This window comes from Halictus rubicundus, chromosome 1, assembly GCF_050948215.1.
Source record: "Halictus rubicundus isolate RS-2024b chromosome 1, iyHalRubi1_principal, whole genome shotgun sequence".
NCBI lineage: Eukaryota > Metazoa > Arthropoda > Insecta > Hymenoptera > Halictidae > Halictus > Halictus rubicundus.
The window spans coordinates 22,731,111-22,758,397 of NC_135149.1; the positions used below are offsets into that span (position 1 = coordinate 22,731,111).

The 27,287-nt window shown below is 37.3% G+C and overlaps 1 protein-coding gene across 2 annotated transcripts in view; it reads left to right on the plus strand.

Moving 5' to 3' along the window:
* Positions 1-334: 334 nt before the first annotated feature.
* LOC143357780 (potassium voltage-gated channel protein Shaw) overlaps positions 335-27,287 on the plus strand; it is a 52,129-nt gene continuing 25,176 nt past the window's right edge. For both annotated transcript variants that reach the window (XM_076794390.1, XM_076794399.1), the window contains exons 1-2: positions 335-468; positions 17,478-17,856. In XM_076794390.1, the coding sequence (XP_076650505.1) occupies positions 17,530-17,856 (327 nt within the window). In that variant the 5' untranslated portion in view covers positions 335-468; positions 17,478-17,529. The remainder of the gene's footprint in view (positions 469-17,477; positions 17,857-27,287) is intronic.

The following is a 27,287-nucleotide window of genomic DNA, read 5'->3' on the forward strand; positions in this document are numbered from 1 at the left end:
TCGCAGTCACCGTCGTCTTCCGACGGAATCGGCGACTTGGTTCGAGGTCAGTTCAGTCCGCGCACGAGTCGAGGCGGTTCGAAGCCCGACATCTCGTCCTTGCGGCACGGGACATCGAGAGACCGAAAGAACCGCGACAGAGAAACGGGCAACGATGACCTTCTGGTTGTGTCGGGTGGTGGCACGGTGAGAATCAACCGGTAACCGAGTTTCACCACAAGACACCGCGGACACCTAGCCAGCCAGTTGCTGGCGCAATAGGCTTCGACCCTCTCGGTCACGGAAGAGATTGGACACCCGGCATCGTCGAGGACCTCGCCGAGGGGGAAACTAGTGTCTACCGTGTGCCAGTGCACCTCGAGCAGCGCCATCGTCACTGCCAGCATCGACATGGAGGATACGGAAGCGGAATAGTATCGTTGAGATGCCGCAAAGGAGTCTCGAGACATGAAGAGAGCGCGACCGAGGGTAAGTAGGTTTTATTGTCCCTTCTGACGGTATCGCTCCGTCCTCTCGAGCGAACTGCTGCCCCGAGGGGCTGCCCGTTACCAAAGTCTCCGCTACGGAGTAGTTTCCTTCGCAGACTAATTATATTCCCGTCTTCTTACGAGTAATTACTCGATGAATGTTCCCTCGTCGGGAACGTCCTCTGGCAAACAGAGAGAGAGCAATATACGTCAACTATATATATATATATATATATCTTTGTCCGGAGAATTTCCATTCATTCGACGCGATTATCTTCCGCCCGGCACGATTTTATCATGGATTCACCGAAACTGAAAATTAACGAGCGTTTCTTGATAGAAGGGAGCTGCTCGGGCGGCCGCCGATTCGTATTCTCGCGTGGTGCGCTGCCCGAGGAACTTTATTCCTCTCCCGGTAACCTGATAGCTACGCGGAGGGAATGTTTTATCAATGGTACAATACTTTTGATACGTATCTCTTCCACGTCGGTGAGTTCCGGCTGGATCGAACAGCCACTTAGCGGAGTAGCGCCGCCGTTAGGAGATTCCGTGGATGGAGAAAAGTTTCCGAAGTCGATGACTGCCCGTATCCCTATCAATCTTCGCGTAAACCACTGGTTCGATGCACTTGGTCGGCGTGTACCCCGGTTTTCCTTGCCAGCGACTACACTCGGCCGTCGTCCCCCCATCCACAGCTCGTATAAAGTATTTTCGTTCATTGATTTATCGGATTCACCAGTTTCTCGCTTTCTCGCTCAATTGCCGTCGCTTCCCTGCCCGTGGCCGTGCTCTCCTGCCCGCCCCCGCGAGCCTTTTTGGTTCGATTTTGTCGGTGCTTCAACAACCTAGTCTCTCCTGACTGCTTCCTCCTCCCTTTCTTTCCTTTCCTGCCTTGCCCTCTTTCTTTTTCTCTCTTTCTCTCTTTCTCTCTCTCTCTCTCCCTCCCTCTTTCCCACCCCCTGTTCGTTCCATTCTCGCGTTCCTCATTCCTCGGTTTTCTCCTGACCATTTCTTTTTCATCGAAGACGGAATCGCGGTTGGAATGTCGCTGGGCGTACCAGAGACTGCTTATCGGCGTTTCGTGCACGCAGACTATCGATTCCCGCGACAAGGGGTCGACTGATACTGCCGCCGCTCAGGCTTACTTGTAGACCGGCCTGCACGAGCTGGTAAAACGTTTCTGCTCCGCTCTGCTCCGCTCGTGACAGCGTGCGGCTGTCTTGTCTCCGTATACGCGCACACTGTCATGGTGGTCAACAACCTTTTCGAATGATGTCAACCTTCCCCTGGTTGCCCCAGCCACGGAGTCGCTTTCGACGGAGTTCAGGGCAGCTTTCTGGTAGTGGGGATGGTAGAACGGCGGCGGGTATAAGGGGATGGGGGGGACTATGAGAAGCTTTTCCCTTGGCTGGCACGAGAAACACGGATACGCGAGCACGTCGTGATTTTGCTAATCGATGTTAGGCAGTTTGGCTGTCGGCGGCGTGTACACGGTTCTCGCAAGCTCTCGCTCAGAAGAATCCTCCTGGCCGGCTGGCGCGGCTACCGGAGTTTCGAAACTTCGAGAATTTGGCGGTTCGAATCGTGGCCTGATCAGGCTAACGCGGCCGCGAGAATCTTGCCGGCGAACGTCGATGTACTTGTTAACCCCTTTTTCGTACCGGTCATTAAGTTGTTGCATTTGGTTGTTGCGTTGTTCATTGGGTTGAGCACCTTTCTCGCTAAAATGAAAAGTTCTCTTTGAAACGAGAATTTTTTAATTTCTCAATAAACTTTTTTTTTCAGATGATAGCTACATTACAGTCTGGAGAAACTATATTTTGAGACCCTCCCGTTAACGCTGCCGTAATTTCTAATTAAATGTGCACAAAAATTAAAAATCTGTATTAGCATTGGAAGAAAATACTACATGTACGAAAAAATGAAAATTAATAAATATGCAACATTGCGAATCTATCTGTCTAACTGTTAAAGAAATTTTCGGAAACCCGCCGACTTTTTTGTTTTGCAGGAGAGTGCCTCTGTAAAATAGGAAAATTCGTTTTCACATTTATAAGAGTCACTCGACGCTGTCTTACATCTGTCATTTCAAAGATGACACGCGGGGATCATATATCAACGTAGATTTTCATGAATTCCCTACATGTTTCGTATTGTAACACGTGCATTACTTGCAAAGTAGATTTTGCACCTACAAGACTGATCACGTATTTCTCACAACCATAAGTACCATAACCTCTTGAAGTGTAATTTTCTTCTTTTATCACCTGTGGTAACCAAACGGAAATACATTGCTACGTTTTCGCGGACGAATAAATCGAAGAGTACAATAGAATTTTGTCATGTGAAGTTTCATTTTCGAGAGATTGAATGGAACATTTGTCTTCTTCGCGGACTTCGGACTGCTGATGATTGATGTACCTAAATTTGCTGTTTCTATTGTTACAACCCCTTTTTTTCATCGACAGTACTAAATAATTAGTACTGATTAGTACTAAATGATCAGTTTCATAGTTTCTATTATACAGGGTAATCGGTAACTGGCATATTTCAAGATCATTAAAATCGTTGGGTTAGGTCGTGTTTGTAGGTTATAAAACGAACTCTCTGCGGTAGCAACAGATTTTTGCTTACATTCTTTTTTGAAAATATCTCGGAAATGAAGGCCGTCCGGCGTTCCTACATGTGTATGAAACAATTGTTCAGAATTATGCCCCAACACATTTCAGGGTCACTGAAATCGGTGAGGAATTCCCTATTGTAAATAATTATCCATAAATTAGATTGAAAACTATTCAGGAAAGTAGAATTTACATATTTGTGAACAGCGTGCAAAAGAATTTTTAAAACCAATTGTAAATAAGGAACCGGTTATCTGTCTTCCGACTTGAGGATTAATGTACGAAAAAAGTTCATATGAACATACATTCGATATTGCGATGGTTCCGAACTATAACAATTTCTGTACTGCTTCAGTCATTCACCTGCTTTCGTAGAAACTTCCCGAGTGACCTTCTGACTTCTATTGACCTTTTGACCCACTCAAAATTGTCAAGTGCTGTTTAAATTCGCTGGAAAACCCGTTAACGCGCTAACGAAATACGTCAACGTTATCTGTGCCGTGTTATGAACCAAAAAGCTCAGTTTATCAAAAGAATTATTGAGGAAACCGAAATTCGGATACAGCAACAATGACGTAACTGAAAAGTTATAGTCGAAAGAAAAAGTTTTTATGGCGAGTTCGCTCCGTCGAGAGAAGAATGGAGCATCACTGTCAGTACTAATTTAAAAGAAAATTTCAACAGACGGTTTGCTCTAATTACTAGAAATTATTTCATTCCATATGCGACGAACCATGTGGTTCCAGCAAGACGGATGCTCTGCTCATTCTGCACGGAATGTTACAGAATTTCGGAACAGAACATTTGGAGATCACTGGATTCGTCGCTCAGGAAGTAACAAATAGCTGTCACGTTTCCGAGACTTGACACCTCTAGATTTCTATGTCTGAGAAAATTAAACGAATAAATATACCACGAGAAGATAACCAACCATGACGCGCGAGAACGTATAATACTGCAGACTGCTTAATGGAAAGTCAAAAGTTTCTTTATCAATTTCTCACAATGATGGCAGCGTCGAAAGCTTTTATAATTGATAACATACTCTATGAAAAAATATATATAACTTACGTAATTTTGATTATTTTTGACTGAAAAAAATTACACGCGTGCTTCAAATACCAATACATGTGTACGTGTACAAAATCTCAATGCAAAATGCTCAGTAGTTTTTCTGAAAAAAATTCGGCGCAAAAACGACCTCGAAAATAAGCATACGCCCTTAAACAATTTTCCATTGCAGTTGACCTCGAACGATCATGAACGATGTGCATAATAAAAATTATTGAAAAGTATTGAAATCTCCTATCACAGTTCTAGAAACATATTATTCCATTTAAAAAGACTGAGTTGGCCTTTGCATCCTTCGTTTTTCTCAAGTTATAATGAAACTGACGCAAGCAGGCTTCATTTAATGCAGGCAATCGGGTGTACAAACGTAAGTATTTACACTCGCGCTTATTCCTCTCGCGAAAAGCGCGCAGAGCTGAAATCAAAGTGAGAAAATTCTGTCAAAGCAGTAATTACGTTAACAACGTTTATTCACTCTGAGCTGAGCAAACAACCATATCCCCTATAAACGAAAATATTTAATTCTCAATGCAACTTCTCCCGAATCGAGTACTTATTCCATAATGGAAGCTCTACGTTACGCAAAATGTTTCAACAACGCACAGTGTGTATCATAAATACTAAGCTAAACACTAACTAGACTAAACGCTAATAAAATTTTCGAGGGATTTTCTTTCGAATATTCATTATAAGCACTGTACAACAGAAATTGTAATGTGAACAATAAAATTCACGAAGATAAAGATACGAACAATTTTCCATGTTATACCTGGAGCACGAAAAATTAAAAATTACACTTTACTACACCTAGAAATGTACAAAAACAGCAGCGTTTTGGATGCAAAGGTCGTGGGGGATCTTGCAGCCGGTCCAATTAACGTTGCAAATTCCAATTAAAGCTAACAGCATTTTCCGCGTCATAATTCTTTTTTACAATATCAATGCTTAATAAACGTGCTCACGAAATTTCTAATTTGGAAGTTTGTATTTCCGTATCGTCTGTTCCTGGATATTTTTCTTTTTTGTTTTTGAACTCGAGAAAAGTTGCACGACGATGACGTACGCGAGTGTGTTCGCGTTACGTTGAATATTTATGCGTGAACGCGAGATAAAATTTTCCGGAAATTTCACGGAAGTAAAAAATTACACGGCAGTCAAATGTAACCGCGTCCTTCTTTCTAATGTTAAGTGTTCCTTTTTTCGTTTTGTTTTGATAATTTATCTGCGCGTCACGACGTAACGTTGCTACGCCTGGCGCGATGCCACGCGTGTTTCATTGGCAATATATTATCACTCGGAGCTATTCATTGCGCTAATTACACAGATGCTCACCTTTTTCGCGTTTCGACTGGCATTCGGTGTGGCGATCTTTCCTCGTGGCAGCTTTCAGCGTGTACAGTGGTGGACAAAAGCGTTGACGCTGTACTAAATTCCATGTACAAACACTTGTAACCAGGGATCGAAGCAAACAGTTTGTCTGTTGTTTCTAAAAAATTCTGTTCAAATTAAAACAACAATTCGATTCGAAAAGCTTCATGCCAGTAAAAATAGTTTTACGTCCACAAACAATTTAATCTTCCTCCCGGAGTATCAGATGTGTTACAAGTTATTATTTTGGGATATTATGTGGGCTCTTATAAGAAAATGTCGGATTGAAAGAATTTAGACTATTTAATTACCAATTCCCGACAGTAGCATTTTATTCAATAATTGAAACATAACGAAGCGATTTGTCCTATGAAAAGCATGACGAAAAATCAATAGTGGAAGAGAATCCAATAAAACTAATGGATTCGACCAAACAAAGGAAACGAAAATAATGAAACGAGCACGAACCTTAAAAGCGATTCAAAATTAAACGTTTCTACCAGATGGAACCGCTGAGAAAACTGTATGTGTAATTTCCTTATTGAATACTGATAAAGATTGGATTCAGTTTTCATACAAGTTCGTTCAGCGTTCATGTATAATTTTACATATTTTAAATAGAAGAAAAAACCTTGTGTGTCCGATACTAAGAGAACTCCTCCTACTACAACGCAAATCTGAACTGGGAGAGTAAGCTATAGCGAGGTCAATCAACGTCGGGTCACGACATAGTCAAGTGCACGTGCACCCGGCGAGTATTTAAAGTCGATTTTCTCGTAAACACAGCCGTATACGAACAAATTTCATTCTACATTTTCGACTCAGTTTTTCATCTAGAGTCGCCCCTTTTTCGATTCGATTTCCAATTACCGATCATCGTGTGTATAAACATTTACATGGTCTCATTCTCGGACATGTAAAGCGTTGCTGAATCTTTTTAACAAGTATGCAATCGACGATGCGCAGAACCATTTATCTTAAAATATTTATTTTAAAATATTTGAATATTTTGAATATTTTGAAATATCTTGAAATATTTTTATCCCGTAAACTCGTTATTTTTCCCAATGTAACGGCTGTTCGTTTAATGTAACCCCTTGCAGCATTTTCCCCGCGGCTACAATTATTAGAACCTGTTTGTTCTTAATAATTATCGAGTAGAAGAAGAAAATCTATATTTAGTGTGTTTACAGTTGCTCGTATTTCCCTACTTGTTCAATAATTGGTGATATAGGGTGAGTATATCAGTGAGTGATCGTGAATGAGACTTTAGTTAATAATTTTTAACAACTGGCGGTATAGAGACCGAGCCTGAAGATCACGTTAATGTTACGTGGGTTTATAATCGATGAGAAACGTTGTATATGCAGATAGTTTATTGTATTGATTCTATGATAAACGAAAATAGAAAAGGGGCTTTATGTAGTCGAGTGATAATAATAAACGGTATCTTAGATTTCAGTGTAAATGGTAATGCACACTTTCTAAGTCGCATAGAGACTATCCAGATCGAACTCGGTGTGAACGGGGTTCACACACGCATATCCAAGAGAGTCCGAGCTATCACGTGACTGGAGAGTCGCCAGATTAAGACTTGTCTTCCACTCTACCCTTCCCTTTCCACGACTCTACTCCCTCATGCTTCCATCATGGCACGGTCACGTGACGCGTTCCGTCTCTGTCATGCATGTGTCACAATGTCACGTGACTAATCCAGTACCGGCAGAGGGAAGGTAACTTCTTCCCCTCGATTCGAGTCAATTCCCCTAATCTGGCGACTCCGAGCGTAGATGGGAATCGGCTGACGCGTCTGATCATGACCTACTGGTTCTACTTCCTGCAAATGCTAGAGCACGCGAACTCGACGGATTTTCAAATTGGTTTTTCTCGGCAACGAGGCGTCAGACAAAAAAGAAATATTATTCCTCCTTTTCGACTTGTTTTTACATTGGTTACCAGCACCCGGTCGCTTTCGGAAACACCCTGTATTTTTCGATCGATAGTTTCCCCGCACGTTTGTCGAACGGAGTTTTGGACCGAGCGTTGTCGACTAAGCATTTCGTAATTGAGATGAATACGCGGCACATTGTTTGCATACGATAGTTTGACCGAGATGTATTGCGTTCGAGAGTTTTGTTGATACGAGTCTCCGAATTTCTCAGACAAAGCGCTTGCGACGACTTGCTCGTTTCGTTAAGGAAAATTCAGGAATATCTTTCTTTGGCTATCTATGATCGATCATCATCCCGAAGAAGTACGACTTGGTGAACATTTTCTTTTAAGATCGTAGTAGAAGAAACCTTTATCTGAACCGACTTCGAAAAGGAAAAGGTTACTCAATTCGATCGTTATGTGGATTGCTTTTCTTTTCCAGTATAAAACCTAAAATATTTGAAAACAATACTTCTAACAATGATATAGCAATTTTTAGGGGCGCATCAGAGTCGCCATTCGAGTGCGCAGGATTAAACCTTTGATAACTGTAACGAAATAAAATACGATTAGGAGAAAAAGGTTGTAATATTTAATAAAACCGGAACTGACACATTTCGAAAAAAGCAATCCCTCGCATGGTGACGCGGATTACCAATAAATAGACACAAATACAGGTTTTCTCGCCTGGACCGGCACTAAATCCCGTAAAATGAACCGCTTTAGGCAGCTACACTGGGACATGAAAATATCGACTGCGATTTGCGCATGCGTGAACGTTTTGAAATTGTAATGACCCCATGCGAGTAATTAAAGGTTAAAATTGCAATCTCACGGTTTTGGCGTTCCTCGGGAGTTTGCGCAGGGTATTCCGCATAACGTAGTACCAACTGCTAGCCAGAGGTTCATTCTAAATACGTACAAAAATAGGTTGAAAATGTACCTTCTATTTGTCGTTCATATCTATAATCAAGATATGCATTTGGAAACGTATTACGTAAAATTGTTTTTCATATTAAAAAAGAAACATATTACGGGGAATAGCCATTGTAAAACATTATAAACAATTTCCATCAAACTACTGTACTTCGACAAAATCTCCGGAAAGTGTACTTATTTTCCGGAACTTCAAACTGCTATTCTCACTTTAAGTTCCGCTCGAACTTGAATTAGCTTTTTGTATATCTTACATAGTTAGCGAACATAACCGCACAAACCGCCTCGATTTATTGTTCTACCAATTTCCCAAGTTTCTCCGAGTTTTCTTACAACCTCTCTGTTTACTAACAATAAGTATCCCTCTCTTTCCCCATTTATATCCTTCATTACTGCGTCGCAGGTTCAAGCTTTCACGAACCGTCGTATAATAAATTTATTCTTATCGCTCAACTCTGTTATTTAAACGCTAGATCAACGTTGTTAGACTTTATTTCTCGAATAAATTACGAGCACATGAATTAGGGCATAGTCTATGTGCACTCACATTCGCATTCACCTCACAAACACATAAAATATTAGTAATAAACTGGTATCGCATGTACGGTTGACCCTAGAAGTATTTGAAAACTTAATTTTTAAATTAAAGAAAAAAATTAGTGATGATCCACGAAAGTTGGCGCTTTAAAATGAATCAAAATTTACGATTGTACTATTTTTTTTTCTTCATCGAAATTATCATAGTTCAAATATTAAAACTTTCTCGATAATTGGAAATTTAGTGTTCAAACATTTTTTGGATCCGCTGTATTTCGTTGTTAGAACGTGTCACGTTTTTGTGAAAGTTTCGTGTTCTATTCGTGATGTCAACGTGTTTCAATATGCATTTCCTTCCGTATCCTATCTCGACGTTTTTTATCGAGATCTCGAGTTGCATTCTGTGTCGATTTGAAATTCTACTTTGTCGAATTCTGGCTGTGTCGTGGATTTTATCAGATCGGCTTGGTTGCGATTGCTACGTGTGAAATTGAGTGATGGTTGTCAAACCTCCCTGCTGGTTCGTGGACGTGCCGATAAGAATTGTGAGTAATGGAGTGAGAATTTGTTGGTAGAAATTTTGCCGTTCCGCGTTGCGTAACAGACACCGTGATTTATGGCCATATCATTGCGTTTCTAATTTGAAAATATGGTTAATTCGTAGAATTCGTAAATAAGGTACAAACAAATGAGATATCGAAGCATGAAACACAAAGGACATATGGAATCCCCATAAGAACGTTAACGAGGCGTCTCAAATCTGAAAACAACAAAATATGGCTTTAGCATCGCTAGGCGTGATCGTTTTTCTTTATTTTTATATCGCTTTATGTCACAAGATCGAAAACTATTTTTGTTTTTTAAATATACGGATGTACTATTGCAAGAAGAAATAAATTGTTTTAATTAATACAAAAACAAAGTTGCTAATAACTCGTTTTGTATAGACAGCAGATTTTTAGTACTAACCGTGAAGATATCTACAATATTTTAAAAAGTACGCACGTATATTTAACACACCAACATATTTAAAATGAAGCTTGTTCGTTCAAATGAAATCCTTTAAATAATTACTCAGAAATTAAACGCTTTTGTGCAACCTTCTGCGAGAGAAGGAGAGCAAAGAGAGGGGAATTATAAATTAGGTCATTCCGGACCGTCAAATTGTAAGCATACACGAAATCGTACAAGTGCAGCAGTTGAGGAGCCAAATATATACTTTGATTATTCTTGATAATGGATTATAAGGGGGTCTGTAAAAAATTGTGCACTGATTTTGAGGATTGTAATGTCAACTTAATTTTAAGACATTGTATACTCGTATTTCGAAGAGTGTTTAAAGGATCAACTAAGTTAGAAATTTCGTAACATTTTTATTTTTCTATGTGTATAGAATACGTTGGGAAACTTTGTATGGAAAACTGTGAGACATCCTGTATAATTCTCTTAACGCGTTGACTGCAACCGGAAATTCTGGTACAATCCCATCAAGCCACACCTGTTATGAACAATAGTACAATCAAAACAATGCGATTTACTCGTATTCAGACGCAACAAACTACATCTAGTACACCAAGTGTACTAGACTATAATCTCTGTGATCAGTTTACCTAGGTGTCAAAATGTCGAAAAACAAGGAAAGTTGAAAATTGTTACTGAATCCCACTATGAAGAAGTCATCTGGTCGTAATATTTGCGAAGATTTATAAAACGATAACAAATTGCATTTTAAAGAGAAACGATGATGAAAAGAATGATATCATTAAATTAAGAGTACGCTCATAACGAAAACAATAGTTACAGTAACAATAGTGTGGTGACAACATAGATTTTTAGATGTCATCTATCATGCAAATGAGAAAAGAATACAGCAGGGAAATATCTCTAAAACAATAAGAACGGTTATACATAAGAAATTGGATTTTTGAAAGTGACCTTGAACGACCTTCGTAATTATGATCGTTGTATTGGTCCTGAAAGGCTCGATCAAAATATAAATAAAGAACCGTATCTTTCCATTTAATTCATTCACTTTTCGTGCACAGAATTTGATGTGCAACGATAAAAAATTTAGAAAATACTTAAGACGTTAAAGGACACATTAAAAGCATATTTAACAATTTTTAAACGTTGCTAAAACAGACGAACTTCTTTAAAATATATAATTACTGCAAATCACAAGAACGGATTTGAAAAAACTGGCTTAACAGTGATTCGCATAAGTTTGTCCTCAATGGCTGCGCAATTATTAATCTATTTGCATCATTAGCGCATGTATACACTCTTAGACGATGCTCAGATTTCCAGTGAATAGGATGGCGGGCACGAACTCGTTAATGTCATTCATACTGTGTAAGGTAATGTTAATTAGATCCGTAATTAGATCTGTGAAACGAACACGTGGAGGAAAGAGCAACGAAGTGAGGTCACAGGGCAAGACGAGGCTAGAATTTATTTCTCTATAGAAATACAGCCATTTATCCGTAAACTACGAAGCCTTAAACAAACAACAATGCCGACAACTTCAGGCAACTTGTAACATCTTTATGTAATGGTTATTTTTCTTTCACAGTTGTGGTATCATAACAGTACCTTGCCGACTCAAATCTCCGAGGAAGAGTTAAACACGTAGAGTTGTAGATGTTTCGTATCATCGTTAGCTCGAGTAAGAAATTGTTAAATAACGATCGTATAGCTTAGAAAGGCTTTGTACGATAGTTCCTACACACCGTCAATCACAAAAGAGTGTTAGAAGAGTGTTATAATTCATAAATTAGATGAAAAAGTGCACGAACAAAATGTCCGCGGAATAATTCCCACTTTTGTTATTTGAAAATTAAGTTAAAAATAAAAATTAAATCCTCTCTTCATCAGAATGTAGATTTACCATAAGTCCACTTTTTTTTCATTCTAATTTACTTTAGTATAATACATGAAAAGTCTCCGATATATGTGGAGGATGATCGATGAAAATGTACTTGTTAAATATTTTACTAAGACCTATCGTTTGCACAGGTTTTAACAAAATCGGCTTATGTGATTAGAATATGCTCACTGTTAGTTCAGCCGGACCAATAACCTTATTTGTGGCTGTATCGTACATCCTATATAAATATTTGAGTACAGTCTCAGTTTAATCCTCGACCGCTACTGCGCGGTTTATCATTACATTAATGAAAACAATTTGTTTTATTCATTCAAAGTAGCAAAATATTAAATGGAGTTCATTGAGATTTTAATTTTTATTTAATGAATATGACTTCGTCCAATAAAAACTGTATTGACAAATTTTATGAATTTCCAATAGGGAAGTTTCGAGACAGGCCACGAACAATGTAACATTATCGAGGAAAACCTGCTTTAACCATCAATAAAATTCTCTACGTTATTAATTTCACGTTCATAAAATATCCTATAAAACAATAAAAATAAACAGTTTCGTTTCATGGCGAGTTTAAAAAGTTACTTGCATCATTTTTGAGAGACATAAAACCGTACATGTGTAAATGTTCATTAATTCTCTGATGGTTTATAAAATTTATATATCTAATGCGAGAATAATAATTTACCAATCGTGATACTTAAATATCTGAAAGTATATGGTATTACTATTCTCTATATTACTAAAAAATATAGAGAATTGTAGAAGTCGTGAATTCTTTAAGAAAACATACTTTTCTTCGATAGGAAAATTAATTTTATATTATAAGAAAAAAAAATTATAAAGCAGAAATTAAGTTGAAATTGTTGTTCAGTACCTCGAGAAATTTGTAACGAATCGAATAAGCCTTGTCTAAAATTGATCGGTTTAAAAAATATTTTTGAAATGGTGTACGTTCGATTTATGTAAAACTCCTCTCCTAACGCGTCGCTATTAACCAAATATTGTTATGCAAAAAGTGTAGCAAGTATGTTAGTTTCTTGGTCCTCTATTGAAAACTGTCACAAAACGTCACCGATCGCGAATTTCGGTCTGATTTCACGGGATATATGACTCCAGGTCACAATCCAATTACGTTTGATCGGTATTACACTGTATTTTCACGAAATTGTACAATTAATCTCGATTTACGTCGTCGAATAAGGGATCAATTCGGCCTTCGAACACGGTCACTATTTCAGACAACTGTCCTCGTGATCGCGGCAAATGAAGGGCGCCCAGCTCAAACCGCACGAACCCCGTTGTCTGTCCTATTTGCGAAATCGGAGTTCCTTTCCAAGGGAATCCTCCCGCGCGGAATTGGTTTCAAATTACTTAAGATCAAAGTTAAACTTTTCCGGCCCCCCTGTGATCGATTGTATTGTTTGCAAACCCCGAAGCGCTCCAATTAGCTTTGACGCAGCGAAATGACGTGGCCGAATTGAAATAAAAATGGCCGTCGCGCCACCATTCTCGAAATGAAATAATACCAAATAGGTCAACGCATCGATGTCACCACGTATCGATACAAATTGAATTAAATGGTCAATTTCCTTTCTTCCGAAAGAGAATGTATAAACTGGAAAGAGGAGAACGGTAATAAAATATTTTGATTAAACGGTCGAATCGGATGTGTTTGACAGTAATCGCACAAATGGACAACGTGAGACAGATTCGAATAAATTGGCATACAGTCTTCGCAAAACAAATATAGAACAAGAAGATTTTAAGGGAAACATACAGATGACGTAATTACAGCTGATTAAGACTAAACGCACATCTTCAAACGCAAAATCCAATTACTTAGCATTGAAGTAGGGATCAAAGGGAAAGTGGATATCTCCGCGTTCTCTACATTCTCAAACACGAACTCACCAAATATACTTGTACGAGTTGTGAATTAATAGTACCATCAATAAAGAAAAGAAAAATGTCGATGCAAAATATTTTTTTAATATTTCATAAAACTGCTTTTGTATTTTAAATGTAAACATTAATTCAATGCTGATTTTAAACGTTAATTATCTTCGAATTCTGAATCGTTGAAAAATATTATGATGATTGGAATTGGTGGTTATCAATTCCTGATAAATGAAGGGAACGCGGAGAATGCGATGTAAACCGCAAAGGAATTTTGTATTATTAGGATATTGATTAATCGCGCACAGCAAAGTTTATTTCACAAAAAAAATTAAAAAATATAACGAGGAATTCGTACAACGTATTTATCAGGCATATTTCTCTGATCATTCATAATTCTTTGTGGCCAATGAAACATTTTTTAACAATGCAGAGTTCAACGATATCACAATGTAAAATTTAACGACGTTCGAGATGAAACATTAAAAATTTATCAGAAATTATAAAAATAAAAATCCATAAAAATTAAACGGATGCATTTACTTATATTTGATGCGATATTTATCAAGGCATTAGAATCAACTAAATGAATTTATTCAGTCACTTCCGACAGATGATAGGTCTTCGTGGCACCAGTAATTATGAAGGGAAGTCGGAAGTTGGTGATTTTGAAGGGTCTCGTAGTTTAAGGGTTAGACTATACTCGATCATTACAGATTCGACACGCCGTAACTTTATTAAAACAATTCGCCTCGTTACGAAGACATTATCACGGAAATTTCGAGGAAATGAAGTACTCTGGTGGGAATTGCTTCCACATAGAAGCCTTAGTGACAGTTTTATACATGTATTTGCTTTCTTATGCCTTTTAACGGTACGTACATATAGTTTTACAAGGTCTGGTTTTTAATTAAACTCCATCCACTAAAATAAAATCTTTTACGAGAAACTAGAAAATGTTTAACTTCGCAGTTTTAATTAAAGCGACTAAATTACTTTAAGTTTGTGGGATTTTTCGGGACAATCAACATGTCAATAAATTTCCAATAGGTGAAATGTTCGAATATACTGAAACGAGTTTCTCATGTCGAACACAAAATATATAAAAACGGACTTCGAACATAAGGATTATGTCTCGTCTTGTAGCACACGTGAGACGATGGGGGTGCATGAGATAGGTGCAACTATTTACGTATGTCACAACATAAGCACCACCTTAGTCCCAGTCCCCGATTCTGACACGTGCACACGAGCTCAATCTTGACACTCTGAATACCTAATCCATCTTCCTACGGATTCCGGTAACAAATATCTTCAGAAAATACATTCAGCGTCATCATCGTCTTCCATTCAAAAATCTTGGTTGGTTTCCCGACGAAGAGGAGCTTTCTTTTGTTTCGTGTTACTCTCCTTCAGGTTCAGTTATTCCTTGCAAGAAACGTCGTCGTGCCGTACCGTTTGAGCCATTATGTCGCTTTCACGGGTACCTTCACTTAATTTCTAGCCAGCGTCTTTTATCGTAAATTGTAAGTATAGAGAAGATGTGAAAAGGGAACATGTTTCGTTGCTTTCATCGCCAACGTGGCGCCCCGTATACAACTTTATCGCGTGCGCAACATTTTTCGAGGAATGACTTTTAATTTCTTAAGGGAAGATTCTCGTGTAACAGGTACATAGAACGATAAGATATAAGATATTTATACTATCGGAGCAAAACTTTTTGGCATAGAAGCAAGCAATTTCAAATTACAAGAAAAACTTTGTTTTGTTTCCATTTTTATCGTTAATGGAAATATTCTTCGCAGTGAAAATATGAGTAGTTAGAACATATAGATTTTGCCAGGGGTAGTATCCTTTTGAAATTTTGTTTAAATATGGAGCTCGCTGGGCATGCATTCGCTGTGGCTATCGGCCAATTTGAACCTACGTTTGTGCCAAAATGGAAGCAGTGGTATAGCATGCTTTCAAAGATGAGAATTTAAACACCGAGAAGGAGTATAAGGTGGCTATATTTTTAGCCGTCCCAGTTATGTGCAATTGTTAAATATGCACACGTCAATGGCGAAGTCACGAAAGCGTATAATTAGAAAATATTCGTGCGGTTCATACCTCGTGAGGAACACCGAACTGTAATTGGATAATTTCAATAACGTTCGTTTCCCTCATTCATATCGTAAATCTTATCGAACAGCCACGAAACTAATCTGGAAGTGCATGCGAACGCGAAAACTTAGAGCAACAGTGAGAGTATAGGGAAATGCACTTCGGATCGCATCGTCCCGTGCAAATATATGTATATTTTACTAATGAATGCAATTTCCGTGTAACGATGTCGTTAAAAAATTTAAGAGCGAATCAATTATTTCAATTTAAGCATGTTAACCGTTCATCGTAACGACAGAAATGGAGTCGACTTTCAATGAAATTAGTATTGAATATCGCGTTATAATAACGACAGGAAAGCTTTCGGAATGCAATATTGGAAGAAGGAACATTGAACGGATTAATACGCCGTCAAACAAATCACTGCGAAAGAATTTAAATACTTTTGCGTCAGACTTAAAGAAGATAATAAAATAAATTGGAAATGTGTACGTGACTCTAGTAAAACGCAATCGTAAGTTCTTTAACTTGCTCATATATTTGCATTAGCTTATGGACAAAACCTTTGGAATATTTTCGTTCAAGTTACAAATCAATTAGGGAGATGGTGGTGACGTATATAGGTCATCCAATAAAGAACCTGACTTCAGCCTGATTGAAATATAATAGAAGATGATGTTTTTGAGCTTCCAATTTATGAAGATTCTGATAGAACTTGGACTTTATATCGATCGAGTTCATAACAAGAATATTATTTTCCACATTGTATTAACTATGAACACACAGTTAGATGACATTATTGTGCAGTATTTAAGAAAACGGGGATTAAGTCTGAAATTTCATTCCTGGAGATCCAAAAATAAACGTAAAATGACTGGTACACGAAACTGTCGGCTCCATTTCGAATACAAGAGGCTCTACTGTATTGTGTGTACAGTATAGCTCCACCAGATTAATTGTGCTCAAATATGTGGGGTCAACCCCTGTACAACGCGACCCTCCTACAACATGATTTCGCTCTTACGCGGTTAGAGAATTGGGGGGAACCCACGATGTAACACGTCATTTTCGCTGGAAGATGCACAACATGTAAGGGAAAACTTCATGAAAATGCGGTCGGTACGTATTACGAGATTCATAAAGTCGTTTCAAGAAAAAGTAAAAAAAAAAGATGGCAGATTTTATGAAGAAAGTAGAATGTAAAAATGAAAATTACTCGGAGATGAGGACGAGGTGGATATTTCGCATCGATGAGAATAGTCGTGTTTCAATGACAATGAAAAGCTGTGTGCAAGTAGCGAAAACAGAAAGCATACAAGATATTCTTTCGATATAAGACGACGATGTTTTTCTCGCAACAAGAAAATCTCTATCCACTCTTCTTCTTTTGAAGTTGTCCGCTCGACACCGGTTGCAATTAGTATCAGAACGCGAGGTATGTCAGATTCTATCCTTTCCCAACGAAAGATATCGCTGATCATCCGAAATACGACGGAAGCCGACCCGAGCCATCGTCTTATATCGAAAGAAAACTGTATTGGGGAAACAGTATGTGTCACTGTCGGTCAAGTAGACCGGACCCGAAACACTTTGAATCTTACGGGCAGTTTTGTAGATAGATTGGCAAAAAAATGAATGAATTATTGTTGTTTTTTGTTGCAGGCTGCGTGGGTTTCTCTGAGTCGGGACCGGCGGTAGCAGAGCCGTGATCAAAATGAGTCTTATAAACTCGGATTCGGAGAACCGCGTGGTCCTGAATGTAGGCGGGATCCGGCACGAAACGTACAAGGCGACCCTGAAGAAGATCCCCGCGACGAGGCTATCGAGGTTGACCGAGGCCCTCGCGAACTACGACCCCATCCTAAACGAGTACTTCTTCGACAGACATCCGGGGGTCTTCGCCCAGGTCCTCAATTACTATCGCACCGGAAAGCTCCACTATCCAACGGATGTTTGCGGACCACTGTTCGAGGAGGAGCTCGATTTCTGGGGTCTCGACTCCAATCAGGTGGAGCCATGTTGCTGGATGACCTACACTCAGGTACATAACCACCGACTAGTCTATCCGCTTTTTTTTCCTTTGCTTACTCGAACTATTATCGACGCGGCTTTCACTGTTTCGTGGATGCAGATTAAGAAACGGAATTCGCGTTCTACAACCGAATTCAATTTTCAGAATTCTTTCAAATCTGCTTTGCCACTACAACTATTGCCTCTACTTTCACAGAGAATATTGCTGTAACAATAACCGTTTAAAAAATAGCAATCATGCTTCAGAAAATTAGTGTTAGATTTTGTTTAATGTAAACAAATGGTCACACTAGAATGACTGGGGTTTCCACACGATTAGAATTTAGATGGAAGGTCTGTAAGTTTGGGTTAAAATGGACCCATGTCCCGCCATCAGAGTGCGAATAAAAATCGATTACGCTTTATATTTATATGCTCGTTTCATCTCAATTATTTGGAAAAGAGCTCGTACGCAATCGTCAAACAGATTTTATTATTTACACATGAACGATCGTTTCGCTGCGTTACATACGCGCGTGCAACGAAATTCGAATCTTTCCGTTTGTTTGGAAAAGGTACATGTGTTTTGTTATTGTAAAATGACTCGAAATGTTGAACGGCGACGTGACAACGAGTGTGCAAAACTTAATCTGCATCGGTGATCGAACAAGCGAATGCCGCGTCATTAAGTGGTTCAATTGGAATGTGTTTGTTTCGTCTGTTCATAATACTACTTTACATTTTATATTCAGTCTAGACGAATAATCACGACCATGAAACATTGCACTAAGCGGGCTGTGCGATATAACTGGCGTCGATTTCATTTCATCAGTCACTACATTTCCGTGTAATTTATAATGTACATACACCATTAACACAACCACCGATTATATAATGCAAATTGTACAGTATAATCGGCACGCATTCATTTTGTACATTAATTACATTATCATTTATTCAATCTAATTCCATCGGCACAGTCCTGAGGTCGCGTAAGACCACATGATCCGGAACGTTCATTATTCACACATTTCCAATTTGATCGAACGACAGGGTTTTCTAATTTTTAAAGGACGCAAGGGAAATGTGCCAGAGTGCAGTAACACACTTGTATTATAATCGTATTGTGTTCTTACCAACTAATTGATTGAGCTGTTTATACAGGTCATTTCGTAAAAACGTGAGTAATACATTTAGACACGCATTCACTGATCCCTCGGTGATTTAAACATTTAACGTCAATGTTTCAATGTTACCTTGTAACTTCGTTCCCAGTGTTAATATCGACGACATTTTGTAAATCGGTAAATACTTATGTAGTGGTATTTCCTAATACTATACACAAAGATCCTAGTCTCCGCTACAGCTACGCCGTAAACAAATTACAGTGGATCCAAAAAGTTAAAATTATTAATAATGAATAAGTAATAATTAATAATAATTTTTTATTATTGAACAAAATTTTTTTTAATTTCATGATTTTTGTTATTATTTATTATTATTCATTATTTTAACCCTTTGCACTCCGGAATTTTGTAAACACCCGTTAAATGTCTCCTATGTACTTACAACACTTTTTAAGAGGTTGTTGCAAAGGGGGGGAACCCATCTTCAAGTCTGTGGCGGATTTGACAATGAAAAAAAAAATGTTCAATGTTTTTACAGAGGTTTCGATCTATAGCATTTTTAAGAAAAAATTGGTCTTCAGTTTCGCACCCGTTACATTATGCTAAACTGTTTTAGAAGAAAATGGAGCAGCGTACTCTGAAAGGGGACGTTTCGAATTTTGGAACGAATCCAAATTTATTTTTCTATTATTGTTTCTTCGAAATTACCACCGGTTAAATGTCGATAATTTTTCGAGAATCGGTAATTTAATGTTGAAACACTTTTTGGATTCACTGTGCCTATAAAATGACAATGGAAATCTATTGCTCGTAGAGACGTGGAATTTGAATGTGGAATTCAGTTGAAATCGATTTCTGTCGTGTCCTTTAAAAATCAATTCGATGCAGATATTTCTTACAATGTATAGTGCACGCACAATTATTGATTTATGGAAACTAGCGCACCGTGTACGGGACGAGCAAATTGATGTGCCTATTGTGATACATCATGCACGGGATAAAAGTACGAGAGAATCGAAAAATCTTCGTTGCAGTTTATTCTATCCTTTGTTCCATAATCACTGATAATCTCTCGTGACGTTATAACAATAGCGAGATATTTCACCGACTAATTTTGGGGAAAGGTCATGAATTTTATTTAAACAAATTTTCGGAACAGCATCGAGGTAAAATTTTACAAGATCTTGTAAATGTATTCTATATTATTTATTTTTAAAATATACTAGCTAATAAACTGGGATGTTTGTCGGCTATTTAGCAAAAACAATGAATTTAATTTAAAAACGATCCAATTACTTTTGTTTCGTCCAAATTATGAAAATTCTTAATCGTGCCATGATTTTCCGATTTTGTATTCCAAATATACTCTGTTGTATTTCTCAGTAGACAATACGCTGAGCAAGGTGTTTCATTTAAATAAAAAGTGGTTTCTTTGTTTCGGGGTGTAAAACGTAATCTCGTTCATCTTCGTTGGAGCAAACGGGAGCGCAAACAATTCGAATAGAGTGCAGTTTCTTCCTTCGTCTCACTATTAAGATATGGCACCGATATGAAATACATTCTACTAACATGATGGATTAAACTCATTTTTCACGCTGCGTAAAACATCACCTTGCATTTTAGTGCGAGTATAAACCAATCGGAAATTCAGTTTTTCGTTTTGGGATTCTTAATAAGCTAAAATAAAAAAACGTAAGTTTTATTTAAAGGTCACATCGATGTTTTACTATTAGTTTCTTCTCATTGCATTTACATCACACAGCAACTTTAACAACGGTGCTTACTTTGATGAAAAAATGTATTTAGAAAAAAAAGTTGCGTTTGTTTAACGTTGCTATTAAAAATCGGACATTTCATATGCAACGAGCTAATAATGACTCTAACAAAATGTTCGAATATCAACATTGTAAAAATGTAGAATTAAACTTACTTTTGTCCACCCAGTTTCCTTACTTGTTCCATTGAGTTAAATAAACTATGAATTTTCTATCCCTTTTTGTAGTTTTCTCGTTTCCATTACTTTACGAGGGAGTAGATACATATAAAAAAAAATTGACTGTAGCTTTAAAATAAAATTTCACTTTTTCAAATGGGCAGTAGATATAAAATTGATAAACATTCCCTTGTCCGCCGCTGTTATATTCTGAAGTTCAACACGAATGCGTAAAATTCGTAGTCCACTATGAAAGACGATCGAACAAAATAAAGCCATTCAGATTTACATCCGTTTTCCACCTCACTCCTCATCGCGTTTTATATTCCGTCTTGTATATTAAACTCACTTCGATCTTTTATCCCTCTAACAATAAGATCAATCTAAACCCACTTTCAAAACTTCGGACTGGAGTGGAGATCATTTGGCAATGTTGACCGTGCCCGATCAAAGAAAGTAAAGGGAGATGAAGAATTTATGTTGGGGATCCCATGAGGTCGAGGGTCATCTAGGGAGGACACCCTTGGATTTTGATTAAACACCATTGATTTGTGGCGGTGAATGTTGATAAAGTACTGGCGAGCGTTTCTTCTGGCGTCGGTGTTTCCTTGGAATTTATACGGCTATTTATTTTCTTCAGAATAAATCGTCCCTTTGTTGGAAATAACGGACGAGAACGTCTCTCGCGAAGGTATTCGCCAAGAGAACGTTGATAAAATGGAACAAAGGTTACACGTACAGATGTCCAAAGTTGATATTTAATAACAGCTCAAGGGTTCCGAAGGTTATTTTTTCTTTAACCGTTGCTATTTACTTATCGACAAATAAGATGTATGTAAAAAATACCCCATAAAATAAAACATTGAAAATACAGCACATAGAACCTCGAATATCCGAACTTAACAAGGAAACATGACTGTGGCCACCATATTTATTCAACGTCTGACTATTTCGATGCTCACAAATAAAAATCGCTAAAACGAACAATTCAAAGCAAAATGGCTCGCAAGAGTATAGTTTTTTTTTTCCTAATTACAAGTAAAATAGGTCACGTATGATTGATGTAGACCAACGCGTAAAATGCAAAGTGAATAATTATTTTATTTTTTTAATACATCCAACACACGTGTAAATAAATGTCTCGAGTATCCTAGAAAGAGATACGGTCTCTTGTATAAGTGAAGGTGGCCATAGTCCTCGCGAAAATTTGAGAGTTGTCGATAAATCTCCCTAGCCTTCACGAACAAGATTCGCGAATCTCGAGATTGGTTCGAAGACTATGATTTAGTGAAGATTCTATAGCGACACTCCCAGGCGAATTATTCGCGGTTTTCCATCGTTCGTAAATATTTAAAAATCTAATCTTCTTAGCAAAGCGAGTATTATGATGCTTTAAGAGGGTAGCGTGAAACAGTTTACGTCACCCTCGGTATAACCCGATTTCTGAAAGGCGATTATGACTAAACCATGTTAGCACCATGTATCAAACTTGAGCACTTGGTCAAAACATTAGAATGTCAGACATGTAAATGAATGGTTCGGTATTAACCATTTCGAACAGGAAGCGTGAGACCCTATTTCAATCCTAAATTGAAGGTACAAGATTTGTAGACAGATTCAAAGCACATTTCAATAATGAGTCCAGCCTCCTGCGTTTGGTACTAACAACACCACTAGACTGCGGATATTTATGCAAAATAAACATTTTAAAAACAGCCCTCAAAGTTGAGGGTAAACGACATATTTATTTAGGGTATGCGATGCTGAATGGGAATTTTAGTGGTATACAATAGTTTCAAAAAAATTCATTTGTTTAAAGAATATTTAAAACATTTGAATTTTTTTTTATTTGTCCAATTAATTGTTGACCTATTTTATACATATAAACACTGTATGTATGATCCATCGACCAAAATAGAGGATGCGTGTTTTCGGAATTTTTTGTTGTTTACTATTTTACAATCATTTTCGCAGGGAACGGCCCAATAACATGTACAAGCGGACACAAAATGATTACTTATGAAAAAAATGAGTAACAAATATAGAATAAAATTTGTTCACCCAGGCTTAGTTCTCGAAAAAATCGAATTTGAACATTCGCTGTGTACGCATGCTATTACGACGAAGGCACTGTTTTCGTAAACAATGTTCACACGGAATTTTTAAGCTACTACAAGCTCAAGGAAAATTATAAACAAAATTTTATTTTATCACGTAAAGAATTGGCAATGTTTTCAGCAATTTTTGTGATAATAGAATTTAATCTAACATTGTAATGCTTGATTGCCCAGTGCCATAAACGCAAACGTGAGATGCATTAGGTTGAGACATGGTCAAGTGCACGTGTCCTGGCGAACATTTAACGTCAATTTTCTCGAAAACGAAGCCTCATACGAAAACATTTTAATTTACACTTTCGATTCTTTTTTTATGTAGAATCGCTCGCTTTCCGGTCGTACCACCATTTACCGACCACCCTGCGTATGTATGCTGTAGATAACAGATTTATATTTGCTGTTGATAACAGATATTTTTCTTCATTGTATACCTATAGTTCTTCATTTGGTCATTTATGTAAAAAATTTTATACAATTTATAGATCTATGTTTTGAGCGATATTACTGTGTTAACCTTAATGGAAAAATCTTAATGGAAACACATAATTATGCCGTACAGTAATGAATAATAAATAGGCCATAAAAGTCTATCTTCTTTACGATGCTGTGTCACACTACACTTGTGGTACCACATTTGCCTATTAAAAAACAATTTTTAACAAAAGCAACATATAACACAGTATTACAGTTCAAAATACTGTAGAAGTTTATGTTACCATCTACGAATACTTTCCTTGGCATGAGATGGAAGAATATTGTATATTTGATAATTATTATTAAGTAGTAAAAACCAAAGAATTCCGAAAATACGTATCTCCTATTTTGGTTGGTAGATCAAACACACACACACACACAGACACACGCCCAAACGAATTCGAAGAAAATGGATGACAAATTAATTTTAAAAAATTGCAAAATATTCCAATATTTTAGATATTGTTTCAGCAAATGATTTGTTCTAGAATTTTCTGGTATGTTTAAAGTACTCGTTTTAAAACTCTAATATGGATCATTGCAGATAAAAAAAATATATTTGATACAATCAACAAATTACGAGTTATTTTAGAGTTCTTATTGACTCGCCCAGTATTCAATTCGAGTGTCATACAGGGTGTGCTAGAACACGTGAGAAGTACAGCAAGGATTGATTTGGGATACTAGCATAAGCAAAAGAATTCATATAAAGATATGTCCAATATAACCTTATTTTCGATTTGTGTACTATGTAAATATTATGAACTGATTGGAGCTATTAGTATTTCTAGGACAAAATGTTCTAGTTCGCAGTCGAAGTAACTCATTCTCAAGACGCAACACACTAATAGAAACAGAATAATTTTCCTTGAACGTAGCTTTCATACTAATTGCTCCAATCACTTCATAATACATAATCTTTACATGACAACCAAACAATGTAGAACACCAATATACTAACATAAAATCAGCTGTAACTCGAAAACAAGGTGATAAATATGTTTATAAAGGATCACCAAATGTAACGCCTAGATGCCAACACTGCATAATGTTTACACGTCACGTATTTTCAAATGACGTAATACGTTAACAATCCATTTTGTTCGACACGTGCAGCGGACAAAAGTAAGTTTAAACTCTTTATAACAATATAAACAAGTGCATACGTTTATCGATATTTCCCCTCATTTCTGTGATTACGTTGACTTCAGCTAACATCTGTGTCTTTAATTACACGGATGAATAAGAATAATAGAATTGATATCGATCCCTAGCACACTTCAAGGTGGCATCCAATCTTTTTGAGGGAAAAGAATTTAAAAACTGAAGTGCCCACCGCAAACCCCATACAGTTTTCTTTCGATATAAAACGACGGTATTTCTTCCGAAATAAGGAAATCTCTATCCCCTCTTGTTCTTTTGAAGTTGTCCGCTCGATACCGCTTAGCGCCAGAACGAGAGGGTATGGCATATTTTATCCTCTTCTAACGAAATATAAACTCTCGGCCCACTGAAGAAAGAAAGAAAGTCTTGTATCGAAAGAAAGCTGTATCTCGATCCCATTAAAAATCTCTGGACAATGTTAGATGAGCATATTCCCTTAAGCGCTCGCACTAACAAAGAAAGTATTATTTTGGAAATATTTCAAAATAAAATCTATTCAGTATGAACGTTATGCCTTTCTTGGAAAATATAATAGAATTCTATGCCTTTGTAACCAATATACAGGGTCATCCGTTTTTAAACGGCCAAACGTCAACCAGCTATAGAGGACCCCAAATGGAACAACTTTCACCCCTAACACTTTTTTTGATTCGAAGTTATTTCATTCAGTCTCCACGGCGTGCCCCATGTCAAAAAAAAAACCAAGATCCAAAGGTCATACAAAAAAGTTGACTTAATAAAAAAGATGCCCCTATTTATTTTAAACCAAACAAAGGAAAAACCATCAAGATACATAATTGCAGTTCTAATATATTTAATCTTAAATGAACGCAAAAAATGACGGGTTTTTGCAATTATCTAAAAATCAAGACCGAATCAAAAAAAGTGTTAGAGGTGAAAGTTGTTCCATTTGGGGTCCTCTATAGCTGGTTAACGTTTGGCCGTTTAAAAACGGATGACCCTGTATAAGCATTGAAGTAAATGTATACGTGCAATAAATATAAAGTATCTCCCCTCTTCTGTGAAATTATGACAAACAAAGAAGTTCTAATTAAGGGTTTAAGTGCGAGCATACCAAACAGCATTAGCTGTACATACACTGTAAACTGTAATAGATAGTAACCGAGGTCGTACACACTAATAAAACGAACAAATTGAATCGAATATCAAAATTGTAATCACAAAAATGTAGAATTAAACTTACTTTCGTCCACCGAGTTTCTTTACTTGTTCTATTGTGTTAGATAAACTATCAATTTTGCATCCCCTTTTGTAGTTTCCTTGCTTCCATTAGTTAATAAGAAGTAGATGTTTTTAAAAAGTTGCTGCTTTAAAATGAAATTTCAGTTTTTAAAAATTGTGGTACATAGTTGTTCGTCTGCATAACTATTTAAACATTCTTTTGTCCGCCACTATTCTATTGAACACTTCCGGCTTCCCAATTAGTTCGCGGAGATTCTACAGTACCTTTAATGAATTCAAACGATTGTCACAGTCATTCGCGAAAACTTTCACTGTCCCGACAAGGTCTCGAAAGAATCATCGTCGCGGTCGCGCTCACTGTACCGTGCTCTAATCGAGGTCGCAAATGCACTTCACGGTTGCCTGTTCTGATATATCGCATTCGCCAAAATCCAGTAACGACAAGCTTCCAGTAATATTCAAATGGGATCCGCCGCAGTCGCAGCATAACATTCCACGAGTCTCCGGTACATTGTACATTATTCAAATTGTCAATCGACGTCCAATTAGGTTGAAAGTATGACACTGTCCCGGAATTATTCGTGGTATCGCGGGTTTCCGTAATGCTCAATGTTTTATGCGGCTCATTTCAAATTGTCCCCATTCTTACCAACGAAATTCATTCGCGACAATAATTAATGCTGACTCCCATAATGAAAATTTGATCAGATAGTACGACACATTAGGTCCGTGCAAAAATAATTGCGGTTCTCGTTCTTGTACTTTACAGCTACAGGTATATTTTATGATACAAATTTATTTCGTTGGGTGTACACTATAAAAGGAAAATGGCTGAAAATTTTGATAGACGCATTCTTCTTATTTTTATAAAGTAATGTAAAATAGTCACGTTTAGCGCTCGGTAAACCTAGTGTTAGTCCCCTGACCAAACGCATTGTTAACACTGCCAGCAGTTTCTGCCGCTTTGCATCCTAATATAAACTCGTACTACAATAAGATTGCACGAATTTGCTTTCTCACCGTTTTCAATTTCACGTTTCATTAATGTACTAAAAGAATAATAATAGTCTGAATAACAAATAGTCCGCGGATCTTTATGCAAAATAAAAATTGTGTGTATAAACTGTACAAAACAGGAGCCAAATAGAAAATTCATTCTTTCGTTAATCATTTTAATCAGTTCGAACATTGATATTTTCAAATTCTCTCAATTTGTCCGTTGCATTAAATTGCGCTTACTCATTTTCGTCATATTTACGGAAATAAAATCCGCTGTAGTTTAAACTGGTGAAAACCGCAATTATTTTTCTACTAACTAGATTACAAAACATGACCGAATAATTCTAATAATTGAAAAGCTTAACAGATGAACATGTCAAGTAACGATTTATTTTTCTTGTTACGTTCATAACATGTTTTTCAACCCGGAAATCTCTATTTTTTC